The 14,925-nt window shown below is 40.2% G+C and overlaps 1 protein-coding gene across 2 annotated transcripts in view; it reads left to right on the top strand.

Annotated features, from left to right (window-relative positions):
• Nucleotides 1-14,925, top strand: part of PHIP (pleckstrin homology domain interacting protein) — a 2,101,228-nt gene that overhangs the window by 130,511 nt on the left and 1,955,792 nt on the right. For both annotated transcript variants that reach the window (XM_069606291.1, XM_069606290.1), the window contains exon 9: nucleotides 5,922-6,022. In XM_069606291.1, coding sequence (XP_069462392.1) covers nucleotides 5,922-6,022 — 101 coding nt within the window. The remainder of the gene's footprint in view (nucleotides 1-5,921; nucleotides 6,023-14,925) is intronic.

Below are 14,925 nucleotides of genomic sequence, written 5' to 3'. Positions count from 1 at the left end.
GCTGTACTTTTTAAAGTCTTGAACAAGATGGCTTGCCCTTTCTTAGGTCGTCTTCGACCTACCTGGTTGGGGGAAGGTTCCTCTAATTCCTTTGTCTTTGCCAGGCTTCCCCTGGAAAGCCTGCAAAGTGTCTGAGTGACTAGCCGGGCAGGAAATGGGGAGAGTCAACCAAATCCCCCCAGCCTTTTGTCCTGCAGAGTGCCTGAGAGAAACCAGTTCGGACTGGGTGGCTGGCTGTCTCCATTGGACAGCCATCCCCAAGTTTTGAATGCTGCATGGGAAATGATTGTTGGGCTGGACCCAGCCAGTGTGGCTGCATACATTCCGCGGTCCTGGCGCAGAAACTGAGTCAACCACTGGATCAGAAGAATTTGAAGAAGCCTGAAGGAAGAAGACAGCAGCCACCTTCAGTGACTGCCAGGGCCCGCTGACTAACCACTGCTGTTCCCACCTCCACTTCAGTAGGCAAAGAACAGTCTGCTTTAGCTAAAAGATGCAAGTAAATGCTACCAAAAGCTTACAGCATACATTTTCTAAAACAGATCGCCATGATGGTGGTTTAAATGTTTCTGTAAGCGCCAACGTAATTTAAAAATGAAATGTTGGTGTCGAAGATTTTAAAAATCATGCTAGCAATTTATGCATTGAGCATATTGCAATTAAATTTGATAACATGAAAGAAGTGCCACAAATAGTTACTTTATGATTTGAACTTTCAAAAGACATTTATGTAGTATGTTAAGTTTCTGAAATCTCCAGCATATGCAGTAACAATACATAAATAATTAGTAGAGCTAGAATCTAAAGTGTTTACAGATAGAAATTGAGTTACATGGCTTTTTCAAGAGTGGGAATAGGTACTGGTTTATTTATACCAATTATACCAACTATGGTTGTGCAAAAAAAATCACAGCTCACATTCCATGTATAAAAAAATACAACAGACTGCATTTAATTATGCTGGTCAATAACCACTAATAGATATACCAATAAAAGTTATATCAGACATCAAAAGGTAAAAGTAAACTTTCAAAATTACAACAAATAATTCCCAAAACAACTAATACAAGTTAAAACCTTAATACAGCTGAAAAACAACATACTTTTAGGATAGGTAACAGTACTACAAATGGACCTCCAGGCTTTATTAATGATACTGGAGTGAATTGGTATGCTAATATAATGTTGCATATGCTGTTGAAAGTACAACCTTTTGTTGATCAAATAGTTTACAAGCAACAATCATTTTGGATCATCAGTACAATCAATATTAAGCAATAACTGCACAAAAAGCACATAGTTGTAATTCTAGATTTACAGAAATTGAAAGTATTTTATAACTGTTATTTTACCACCAGCCATCAACAAGACCCGTATGAATCATTGTTGGCAATATTTCCAAATGCACTTATAGCTGGAATAAATGTTAAAACAATAGGAATACATTGTATATACATATTTCTCAGGCTTGTTCTGCTTAAATCACATGCTATGCATAGGCAGAAACGTAGTTGTGGTCGCAGAGTATTGCATGGCTTGTTTTCAAAATTCGAAAAGGGACGTCGACTGGGTGTGTTTGTAATACGGTCCCTAGTGTGATATCTACTGTTCCCATGGTCCTTGATGCTTGAGGTCCCTTAAATAGTTTCTTTCCACCATCATAGTCTTATCATAGATTCCTGACTATACGCCTTTTTATATTACAAAGTTTACAGCTATATCTGCCATTCCATCCTTTGATCGCCTATCGCTATCCAGAAACCTTCGGCGATGGACGGCTCTGGCTACCAGCGTCGAAGACTGATCCTAGACTGTCGACAAACATTGACTTCGGCCTACACAGGCCTTACTGGCCTCCGACCCATCACAGTAGGGAGAGTGGGGGGTGGACATGTATTCTTATTCAGAGAATGCATATTTCCTTTTCACCACTTCCCACTATTTGTCGTGCTGCCTTCCCATTTGAATATGGAAAACACTCAGTTTAAATGTTGTCCCTCTTGCAATCGCAAGTACCCCTGGAACGGCACACATGAGTGTGCAATCCCTGTCTTCCGCGAGAACACACCAAAAAGCTCTGCAAGTCTTGTATACTCTTCAAGCCCAAAACTTTAAAAGATTGCTGCATGAAGCGGTGGCCCGCCCACACCATGCAGGCCCAGATGTCCATTGACATTGCAGGCACAGAAGGAGTCTGATGAAGCCAGCTACGGGCACAAAGTGACGCCGAAGACCATCAGGTTTCTGTGGATCTCCATTTGCTGGCCCCCGAATCCGGAGACTCCGGAAAGCAGGCTGGTGGCTCTGTGATGGAGACGACCCCCGACGGCAAGAGCACACATCCATCACCACCCTAAACGCATAACCCTGAGCCGTACACCGACCACCTAGTCTGTAAAACATGGCCATGCAGTGTTGAGGGAGAAAAAAGTCCAAACGCCCATTGGCCTCTGAGTCCTCGCATTCACCTCAAGACAAAACTCCCAAACAAGCGCAGAGTAGGCCCGTTACCGACACTGCTCCAAAAAAAGGCTCTCCTATCTCGCTCTGAAGAACACACATCGAACAGAAATCCTCGACTCACAGTTCTGGCCCATCAATAATGCAACAGTTAATATAAAAACATGTCCCAAGAACACTTTTGAAAGGCAAAACATCAATCTTCCAGTATTTCGCGGCCCGAAGAAAAGTCTCAAGAGAAACACCATACACCCTCTCAGGACACATCAGATGCTTTACAGCTGGATAAACATGCCTCTCGCCCAGAACTCGCCCTCAGAGACCAACCCATTTCCAAGATCCACAGAAAAATTTGAAAAAATGACAAGAATTTCATGCTTTGTCAATTTTATGGACAGGCACACAAAGGAATTCATACACCCACAAGGTACTAAAATAACCCCAGGGTAGCCTGGGAGTAAGTGGGGAACAACCTTCTAAGGTACAGAGACTAGACATCTCTTAACCTAGCACATCCACAAACCGAGCGTTTGTTAGACACAGTCTGGGCACTTCAGATGACCTGAACATTGACCATTCTCATCAAGGTGATCAAATCTCAAAAGATGACCAATATAGCCAAGACCAGTTCTATGACTATGACGATCCTGATATTTAGCCTATTGCTGACTCCCCAATTGAAAGATGCATACTTTCCTATATCAATGTTGCCAGCACACAGAAAATACCTGCACTTCAAGATTTCAAACAAACACTACCAATTCCAAGTCCTTCCCTTCAGCATTTCATCAGTGCCAAGGGTGTTCACGAAGGTACTAGCGGTAGCAGTAGCAGTAGTAGTAGTCGCAGCGCACCTATGCAGAAAATCCATCCCAGTGTACCCTTATCTATCCGACTGGCTCATAACAGGGGAAATGCAACACATTTGCAAAAACACCCAAAAAACTATCAATTTGTTCGATTTAGGAGTCTCCATCAACCAGAAAGTTGTGTCTCGTCCGCAGTCAAGAAAACAAATTCCTGGGAGCAATTAGACTTAAGAAGAGCTGTTTTCCCTCAAACGAGAGTACAAAACATGCTATTTCAAGTGCTCAGTACATTGCCAGTCGTCGGATAACCGTGCTCCAGGCAATGTGCCTCTTGGGATGATGGCTTCATGCATTCATCTTGTTCCACATTCGCGGCTTCACATGCGCCCGATGCAAGACTGGCTAGCGAAACAATGGTCTCGGGCAAGCGGTCAGTGGGACGATCTAATGGTTGTTTCACTAACCTTAGTACAAGTTCTACGCTGGTGGACAAAAGGCAAAATGTTAAAAGGAAAACCTTTTTGCAACCCACCAATGCAGGCCACTCTCACAACAGGACGCCTCATTCTCGGTATGGGGAGCTCATTACCTTCATATTGCACACGGCGTGTGGACACAAATGGCAAAGAACCACATAAACCTACTAGAGGGCAAACAGTTCTGTTCCTCACAGATGGTACTACTGCCATGTTCTATCTGAACAAGCAGGGTGGGAAACACTCTCTCTAGGTTGGCCGAAAAGATTTGGAAGTGGTCTCTCAAATGAAACATTTGCCTAGTGTCGCAACATGTTCCAGGGGAACACAATTCAGTAGCAGACACACTGAGCAGAAGTCTACAACTGCCTGCAGAACACGGGTGGCAAATTCACAAAGATATTTTAACCAATATCTTCACCCTTTGGGGACATCCACCTCTAGATTTGTTCACAACAAAGCAAAACGCACAATGCCCAGACTTCGCATCCAGGTTTCCCCAACCAGGATCACCCTGTGGATGAGTTGTCCAGGGAAATTTGCTTACGCTTTTCCACCGACACCATTCCTGAACACAGCAGTGCACAAGATGCACCAACAAGTCACACTAATTCTAATGGCTCCAATGTGGGCTCGACAACCATTGTTTCCACACCTACTCAAACTAGCAATGTGCAAGCCAATCAAGCTTCCGTGCCCATCCAAAATGCTGTCCGAACACAAGGGGATGACATTCCATCCATACCCTCAAGCACTGAACTTGGCAGCTTGGCTCCTGAAGTCAGTATTTGGACATTTAAATCTTCCTCAAAGGTGTATGAACATACTTAAGCATAAAAGCTAAACACAAGACAATGTTATTTTAACAAGGAGAAATCTTTGGTCATTTGGTGAAGGTCATGCAACATAAATCCAATTGACTGTTCTCCATCACACATATGCTTTACATACTTAGGGGTCTGGTCTTTGATTCCATCAAAGTACACTTGGCAGCTCTGTCTGCTTATGCTACTTCTCAAAACAAAATATCATGGTGGAAAGTACCAGTTATCAAGGCATTCATGGAAGGAGTAAAAAGACTATATCCTCCCATTTCAAATCTACCACAGGGTTGGGATCTCAATGTTGTATTCGCAAAACTCAGGGGTCCATCCTTTGAACCTATGCACAAAGCCTCTCTGAAGCACTTAACTTATAAGATTGCTTTTCTAGTGGCTATCACTTTGATAAGACGAGTCGGTGAACTGCAAGCTCTTTCAGTCCAAGATCCATTCATTATCATTCACAAAGACATGGTGGTTTTTAGAACACGGCGTAGATTTTCAACAAAGATTCATATTAAAGTTCCATGTTAATCTATTGAACTTCCTACTTTTTCCCAACATCCTTCAAACTCAGCAGAAAAAAGCCTTCATACCCTAGATGTAGGGAGAGCAGTCTTGTACTACATAAACAAACTAAGCCACTAACGAAAACAGAAACTTTGTTTCCATAGCAACTGGCATAGCGGGAGAGCATATTTCTAAAAACGGGATTTCCAGATGAATAGTCAAATGCATCCAGCTTTGCTGCTCACTTTTGAAGAAGACTTTACCTTTTACATCAAGAGCCCACACTACTCGAGGCACAGGGGCTACTTTAGGCCGGGCCCATGCCGAGAGTGTGGTAGGTGCCCATGCCCTAAACCAAAACCACTCCCCATGTCCACTGCAAAAACTTGTCTTTTTAGGAACCCCTTTGTTAAAATCCCAACTTCTACCTCACAAACCTTGAATGGAGCCTGGGTGGTCCTTGTGCTCCAATCTCCATCTTTGCTGTGCAAGAGGTGGTCCGGTGCAGTGGCTGGGATAAAGGGCTACTGGTACAAGAGAACCTCCACTTTATTGTCCCGGGTAATGTAGCTCAGTGTCAACGCGCTTGCCTTAGAAGCAAGACGCAGAGCAACACAGGCTTGAATCCTGGGTCCGTGCTTAGAAACCTCTTCGGTATTAAGCGCGTTGTAAAAAAAACAATTCTAAATGAGTATTTGCAATTTTTTTTATTAGTTATTTACTATGCCTTGTTTTTAAGGAGGACAGTGAACATCTGTATATGTACACATAAGATGCTACATATGCCATAATTCTTTGAAATGCTAGCATGTGATAAAGGCTTTTTTACTGATTTTGTTTTTCAGTTTTCACCATTATGTAGCGCCTCAAAAAGATTCCTGTCTTCCACTGGGGCAGATGGCACAATATGTTTTTGGCAGTGGGATGCTGGAACGCTTAAAATAAAGTTAGTAACCCTTGTATTTATTTTTATGCATGAATTAAAATTGTTTTGTTTGTGGCATCTATTAATTTACCCACCATACGAAATATGACTTAATTGTTTACCATATGCTTCTTAAACTATGTTTAGAAAAATGTGTAAATTAACAGCCCCATGAATTTCATTTAACCTTTCCTAATAAAAATGAATTCCTGACTCCGAACAATAGGTTTAATAATTCTTTTGCTGTCTACAGTTGTTTCAGTTATATGGAATTTGTGTACAATATAACTCTAAAGGTTATGGGTTTTTTAAACTGTATGCCCTAATAACTATGTGCCCTGGCAGGAGTGACACATGGAGAGGTGAAGGCATGCTGATGACGATAATTTATACTTGTTGGCATTGGGGTGTCCATTTCATAAGTCTATGAAGTTCTGTAGCCTCCAACTGGGCAGGTATATAGCAGCGTTCTCTTGAAGATAGCTCAGTGAGTTAATTGCTTCTTCCAGGCAATTGCTTGTTGCCTGTGTCCTGCTGTTGCAGGTTTGAACACCAAAGGGGTTGACTCAGATTTTCACTTTTCAGAGGTAGATATATTTGTTTATAGATGGGAAATAACTACATTTTGAGTCCTAGATAAAGACTGTTAATAGCATTGGTATTAATATTTAGTCCCAAACCTCTGCTTCACTTGTAAACCATACTTAAATTAGGAATTGAGGGTACGGGATGGTGATGAGCTTGGCATCAGTAGTAGTAAAGCAAGATCAATGTCAATCACTGAATTGTGAAAAATACGCTTTTTTTTTATTTCAAGTTGCGAACAGCCGACATGTGTTTCGACACACTGGTCGTTTTCAAGGCTGAATAGTCAGACATGTTGTATACAAAGTATGGTATGAAAACAGAAAAAGTACCCACATTAAGTATAAAACCACAGTAAGATAGTTGTTCTGCCAAAGCAAATTAAGCAAAATAAAATTGGAGAATCACATAGGTAAATGATACTTAAAATGAATATGCAATTGGATGAACAGATACAATGAAAAATCAAAAAAACATACCACTTTTCAGGTTGAGGGCAGGGAAAACAGTTAGTTAAATTTGTTCAGAATTTGCAGGAATGAATCGTATGAATGAAAAATGTCATTATTGAAAAATAGCATGACACCCAGGTCTAAAGCAATAGTTCAAAAGAAGACTTTAGCCCTCTAATGCAAATGTAAACTAATACATTAGTAAGGTAAAAAATTATTAAACCCGCAAAGATAGGATACATTTATTCGGGTGTTACAAGCGGGCTGGAAGAACCCACCACCAGGTTTCACCAACAAACCTCCTAACAAAGACCACCTGGTGAAAGGAAGAGGTCTGACCAACCAATGTGTAACACACAACTAAAGATTAGTTATAAGGCACCCTGTGAAGGAGTTGTAAAACTCCATGATCCGTCTAAAAAGTAATTCTGATTGAGATAGGATTAGTTTCCTAAATCTGTCTTACCCAAAAATGTGGTGATTTCTTCAAACATTAAGGTCCTGTGAGAACAAGGAAAATTATGATCAGTAGCATACTATGGAGAGTAGTTAAATGACCAGATGTGAAAGGAAGATTTAAGTAAGAACTGAATAAAGCATAGGTAAAATACCTGAAGAACAGGATTAACTCTCACTGATTAGTTGTCGCCAAGTAAAATACTGATAATCTCAATGAACCAATTACAAAATACGCCAAATGTCCCATAGGGAAAAGAAAAAATGGTTCCCATAAACAACCTGGTTTGCAATGAGTGCAAGATGTCATGATAAAGAATATGGACATTGGGAGTTCATACCTGAGAATCAATGAATGAGTAGAGATCGCAGCACGGCGATGGTGCCAGTGACAAAAGCCGCTAAATAACAAATGCGCCGGTTTGGCAGATGACCGTATATAGCCTGCAAAAAAGTCCAAAGGATATGGATTTAAAAGATGAAATGCTTTATCAATCCACTGCTAGGCACTGTTGGTTGGGGGCTGTAAAAGCTAAAATGTCACTACATTCTATCAACCAAAAGTTTCTTACCCCTACAATCGGGAAAACACAAGTAACAAAGGGACAAATCCCAACTTGCAATCAGGCAAGAGCAGCGCGGCTCCAATCTACTTGCTTTTGCATCCGTGAACGTAACGGAAGTGACGTATAGCGGCGTCATGGCGTCATACGCATGAACGTATGACGTCAGAGTAAACAAAAGCGGCCATTGTGATAAACAGAAATCTATTGAAATGCGAATAATGTGGCCTAATAATGAATCATGTGCGTGTGAAGTCCAAGAAAGAAGACCTGCCAATTATGACTACAAAAGGTGGTTATGAAGCAGATGAATAAACATAATCACAAATGGTCTGACCACTGGACAATTAGTACCAGTTTCAGAGCAAAATTACTAAGTTGGCAGCAAACAAAATATCACGCAAATCTAAAACATTTACAATCAGTCCGTTGAACAGACAGATCAATTAAGACTCAATAGAACACAAACTAGTGACATATATTGAAAATATGGAGAAAATTGAGAAGTAGGATCAATGAAAATTGAATATTATAGACCAGTATCAGAAATGTTGCCAAATGTAAAATGAGATACCCATGAAGATAGTTCACATTCCTGTTAGTGAAATAGAATCGTGAGCAATAAGTATTAAATGAGGGAACCATGTGAGGTTCCATCCATGAAGGACTAGCTCGGACATAATGTCAATCTACTGAATTTCATTTCTGAAGGCCCCCAGGAAAACAGACTTGTTTGTTGGTGAAGATAGGCGCAGGATAAATCTGCTTGCCCGCAAGTATCACGAATCGGATATTATAAACACATTCATCTCATGCTCCATGTTCAAACCTCCGGTAGTACATCGTATAAAACAAATTAATTTGGCCTCCATTTGCCTAAGTTTCAGTTGAAAATTTCCTCCTTTTTTCACCCCTTTGCACTTTCATGAGTCCAATGAATCGAAGATCAGCTTTGTTGTGCTGATGTTCCAATTGCCAATGTAAGGCTAAAGGAGATTTAGGTTCGCACGTTTTGAGACTTGCAAGGTGTTCTCTTATCCTAATTCTTAATTTGCAAATGGTAGTACTGCCAATATATAATTTGCCTCAGACACAAATTATGGAATAGCCTACAAAGCTACTTTTGCAATTAATGAAATCTGATATGATATTTTCCGTGCCGAAATTGTCAATTAAAGATTTACACTTCTCATAAGCCCATCGGGATTGGTTACAATTCCCACATTTGTAAAAACCCACTGGTTTCTGCAGCCAATCAGTCTCAGAACTAGAGACTTTGTTTTGAAAATAAGATGGGCTTACTTTCTGTTTTATCATGGGTGTTCTAGTAAAGGTAAACTTGGGTTTTACTGTCAAAAATGGTTTGAGGTCTTTATAAAGTCTCAAGATGTGCCAATGTTTTTGGATCAATCTGTATAACATCGAAGAGTCATTAGAAAACTGAGTAATAAGATACATTTATTGAGGTGGAGCCTTTGACTTAATTTGGTCAACCAAGAGATCAGATTGCATAGTATTTGTGAATTTAGCGCATGCTTTATTGATGATGTTGGATTGATATCCTCGATTGAGAAATCGTTGGTTGAGGATATTACATTCCCTGTTAAAGTCACTAGGGCGACTGCAATTGGGTCTATGAAACTCTCCAGCCGGTACATTGTTAATGGTGGAACGTTGATGATTACTTCGAGCTGAAAGAATAGAATTCACTTCCGTAGGTTTTCGTTAAGTTTGCGTTTGGACACAGCCATCCTCGATGAAAATGTGTAAATCCAGAAAATCTATTTCACTGGAATTGGAGTTGCCAGTAAAGCTGATGCCAAATGAATTTGTATTGGTGTACTTAAAAAAAACTTGGAAAAGGATTCCTGTGTTCCATTCCAGACAATGAAAATATCATCAAAGCGTTGTCAAACCATTAAATTGGAATTGAACGTTTGCTGATTAAGAATGTGCGTCTCTTCATAATAGTACATGAAGAGGTTAGCTAGAGATGGGGCAAACCGAGCTACTCCTTTCAATTGTAAGAAGTATTGGTCATTAAAGATACAGACATTGTTGGATAATACAAATTTCAAAAAATCTTTCAACATGAGATATATGAAGCAGAAGTGTTACTAAAAGTATAATCAATTGTTTGCACTGCAAGATTGTGCTCTATTCTACTGTAAAGTGATACCACATCAATAGTCTCTAGCAAATAGTCAGGTTCCCAACAAATCGTCTTTAAACACTGAAGTAGATGAGTACCATCTCGAATGTATAAACTCATTTTGACAACAAAAGGTTTAAGAGCCTCATCAAGATATTTGGACAACCCCTCAGTGGCCCAATTGATACCACTCATTATTGGTCTGACTTATGGAAGTAGAGTGTGTAGGGCTTATGTATTTTGGGTAGAAAGTAAAGGGTAGGTAAAGTTGGTTCAGTTATTAATAAAAATCTTTTTTCATCGTCTGTCAAATACCCTTTAACATACCATACATCAGTTAACCTCGTTAGATCCGCTACCACATGTTTGGTAGGATTAGCTGTTAAGGACTTGTAGCAGTCAGGAGTGTGGAGATGTTTCAAACCCATTGTTATGTAATCATGTGTATTAAGAATCACAATATTCCCCCCTTGTCTGCCTCTTTGATGACAATACTATCATCTTCAGCAAGTTTTTGTAGGGCTTTAAATTCATTAGAAGTAAGATTAGATCTTTTATTGACCTCGTTATTCTTGTCCAAATAAGAATGAATATCATTCGTGAAAGCTGTGTGAAAAGTCTCAATGACATTATCTGCTGTAAATTGGGGAGTGAATTTAGATTTACCTCTTTCAATTCAAGATGTGTATTGATTTCCAAGTCACTGTAAACATTTTGTGAAGTTGAACTGGTCTCTTGGTTTAGATAAACTAAAGTGTCAATAGTAGCGATATCCCCAATTGTATATGTACAGGGGGGGGCTCCAGTTTTGGCTTTGGTTTGAAAGTTTGGACTTAGCAAAACATTTTTTTTTAGTTTTTAGTTTGTTTTCCCAGAAATGTAAAGACATCTATCTGAAAATTGACAAAATCAGTTCCAATACTCGGAGCAAACGATAATCCTTTATTAAGGACAGAAGTTTCATATTTTGACAATACTTATTTAGAAAGGTTGATTACCAGATCAGTCAATTATTTCCCCAAACGTTTCTTTGAGCGAGTCAAGATCCCAGGTCAAGCTTCGAATTCACCATTTATAGTATTTCATACTTAAATTACAAGAGTATATGCATGCAATGTGGCCACCGGTTTGTCATGCTAGAGATGCACCTTTTTGTATTCATTTTAATCTTAATCGTGTTAGAGTAGGTTTGTTGGTATCCATTTACAAGTTTGGAAGATTAGAGAGGGGCTTCCATTTTTTACTTTAAGTTAACTCATAGGGACTTTATTTTCATAAAGGAAAATCTCTTCGCTTGCGCCACATTGGCTGCCTGTTATAGATGGCCTTTTGTTAAAACTGGTGAACTGCAATGTGGTATTATTCATTTAGCTTGACAACCTTTTGTTTGCAGGGACGGCATCCTTCAATAATTATTTTGAACGCTGGAAAATTACGGTAAAGATCAGTGGAAAGGTTCAGGAAATGGCATGTTGTCTACCCGCTTTAAACATGATTTCACTTCATAGCTGATGCTCTAGATTTGGTGGTACTCATGCAGCCCAACCTTTTCAAATTTGCAGTAAAGGTGCTCTGACATTAAAATACGCCCCAAATTAGAGAGTTTCTTTAAGATGCAATGAATTGTTATGACTTAAGGTCTGTCTTTGAGCGCAACTGTGAGAAAAAAACTGGTCTGATTATGGTTTTAAAATTGAGATCAATTTAAAGGGTAATCATTTATGTAATCTTGGACTGGGAAGAGTGGCTTAGTGAGCAAAGCATGAAAGTAATTTTTTGTAGCACAAGTTCAGACCCACAGAAGTGGATCAAGTCTCAAAATATGGAGAAAAGGGAATTTTATTGTTTTGTTAGCACTACTACTCCTATGCCCCTTCCCTCCATATTGTAAGTGTCCCTTTCAGGGGACACCACAACATTAGCATTGCGCCTTCAGATTTAGAGGGGCATATGCTGTCACCACATTTTGTCTTGCAATTTTTCTCACCTGTTTTTTTTTTAATGTATATTCCTGTCCCCGGCTTCCAGAGCCCAGGTCCTCCTGTGTACCATCTGCTAATGGAACTCGTGGTCACAGGCCCTAGAATGTTCTGGTAATTTGAAGCTCTGTGCATGCTGCTACCACAGTAGTGTTTTTTCAGCTGCAGAATCAGTGTCCTCTCGTCATTTTTAGCACTAAAGACTTGCGCTAAAGGTTTGAATTTTATGCGTGCAGTGCTTTAAGATGGATTTCTAAAATATGGCCTGGTGGACAGATTTTATGAGGCCACCATAGTTACAGATAACAGGGAACTCTGAGAGGGTTGTCAAAACCCAATCGAGGTATGTGTATTGGGCTCGAAAGGGTAAGCGGGCGCTAAAAGCAGCTTGTGGGTATCCAACATTAACCAGGAGCTACAACTGGGGACCGAGGAGATTTACATATTGTACAGCAAACGTAACATTCAAATAAGATGCTAGCATGTTGTTTTGTCCATTATTTATGACCTCATGCTTTAAATGGTATACAGATGTGTCCTAATGTCTATTTTTAGATTGCCCAAATGCACACGGTTAAATTCACATGGGTGTATTTGTTCAGCATCTGTTGACCTGGGGAGCCAAAGGTAGCTCCTGGTAGCTGTTGCGGTTAAGCTAAAACGGCTTTTTGCTACAAGCAGGAGCTAAATGCCGCTCAGCTCCCCTCAGTTTCAAACCCTGATGGATGAGCAGTCCAGGTTTATCAAGGCATAAATTAGTTTTCAAAAATTGATTAGAGTTTACTAATTACATTTTTCTTGATTAGGAAACAAACCCATTTGATTAGCAATTTTGTACTAATGTTTTTAATGCCACCAGATGATACTTGAACCCAAGATATAAAATGAGCAACAATACAGCAGTTTTGTATGCCGCCGAAGTAAGACGTTAGTGAGATAAGTCAGGCCTTGCAAATTCTTTCTGTAAAATGGTGCATGACACCACAAACCCACTTTAGTTTGACACAATGCTGCCTCCCAGAGGCCAGCCATGCACAGTGAAACGTTTATTTGATATTTACTGCAAACAAAGTAAAGTTTAAATAAAGGTTTCCAACATCACCTGCAAATAGTACTGGCCCTTCTTAAAATCTTCTCGACTTTGCGAGTGGGCAAAAATGCTTTGCGAGCCCTGGATATGAGTCTGTAAAAAGGTTAGCTGCATGAATGGGTACAAATAAATGGGTATGATAAAAAGGCTCTCAAAACAGTTTGATCGGCTCTCTACTGCAGGTGCAAATATATAATGCAATCCTAATCCTAGAACAAAGTGAGCTCTGGAGGCCCGCTACACTGTACATTTTTGCAGTAGGTCTGTAGATGTACAGCCTGGATGAAACTATTGATCGCTACTTTAAGTAAATATCAAGTTAGCTTTGTGTATTCATTATGTGAAAGGCTAAGCAGAGCGGATGGTGTAGTAGGCAGAGAACTGGGCAAACTAGGCAGAGTATTGTAGTTTGCATCCATCTCACTTTTAAGGGTAGAGGGTATAAACCAACATGGTAAGATAGAATGTCAAGGAGTATGGGATCAGCTCATGGGTTGAGCACCAGTTGCAAGCTGTATGTAACCAGCAGGCCACAGGACTTGGTTTACCATCAAAGCATTTGGCCGCGTGGTCATTTACATTTTCAAAAGTGTCCTCTCGTCGATATGATGCATCTTTCCCAACAAAATGAAATCTAGTTGACACTGAGATTTGGATACACTTCACTGTAAAGCTTGGAGACCATACAGTGTTTTACAGTAGCAATACTGTAATTATGCATTATGGAACCTATTGCATTTTTTAGAAAAACAATTGAAAGCCTTTTTGTTAAAAAAAAAAAACAAACGCATACTGGTCTTTGGCAGACAGGATACAGTTAGCTTAATAACAGTATTATCCCGATTTTATTTCTGGTTTGCAATTATTTGAACAATAAAATGTGCGTAGCACTCTCACACAGGCCATTTGTCACATGAGTGAAGGGGATGATTGCTGCTGCGCTCTCTCCATTAGCCCCTTTGAACTTGCAGTGAACAGAGAAAAGAGGGTGTAGTGAGCTCTGAAGGCAATAGAAGAATGCAGGGTGAGCTTTGCTTTAATTGAACAGGATACCTTCTAGCTAACTTTGCTGCACAAGTGCCAATTTAATTAGCAAACCTACAGAATTGCATAGCACATTGCTCTGCGACACTGCTTATTTTAGGCCTTGATTATTCTGCACCATGAAGGTGGGAAGGTCCCTTTTAAGGTCCTGCACCAAATGCGGGCTATGGAAATGTTTGTGGAGGACAAGCAACTGCAATGCCTCTACTGCCTGCACCCGGACCACAAGGAAGTAGAGTGCAAGTTATGCATTGGTTTCCCCAAGAAATCGAAGAACAGACATAGAAGGCTGGCAGCATAGCTTAACGTGAAGGCCCCTGATCCCCTGCCCCGTGCAGGGTCATGCCTCACCCGAGGAGTGGTCTTCTAAATTGTTTATGGCGCCTCATCAGTCTGAGTCCACTGGGTTTGCTGTGGAAGCGGGTGCCAAAGAGGGAAAAAAAATATATATACATTTTTTCTGAGGCTTGTGGAATCTGCTTAGATCACATGCTGTGCATAGGCCGACATCTAGTGGAAATTGCAGAGTATTAGTTTGTTTTTCAAAAGTCAAAGGGGTGTCGAACCAGGGCGTGCCAGTAATACTATCCCTAGTGTGACGTC

Source organism: Ambystoma mexicanum, chromosome 4p (genome assembly GCF_040938575.1).
Source record: "Ambystoma mexicanum isolate Mex_15411 chromosome 4p, UKY_AmexF1_1, whole genome shotgun sequence".
Lineage (NCBI taxonomy): Eukaryota > Metazoa > Chordata > Amphibia > Caudata > Ambystomatidae > Ambystoma > Ambystoma mexicanum.
The sequence above is the reverse complement of the archived record's forward strand: the minus strand, read 5'-3'. Positions and strand labels throughout refer to the sequence as shown.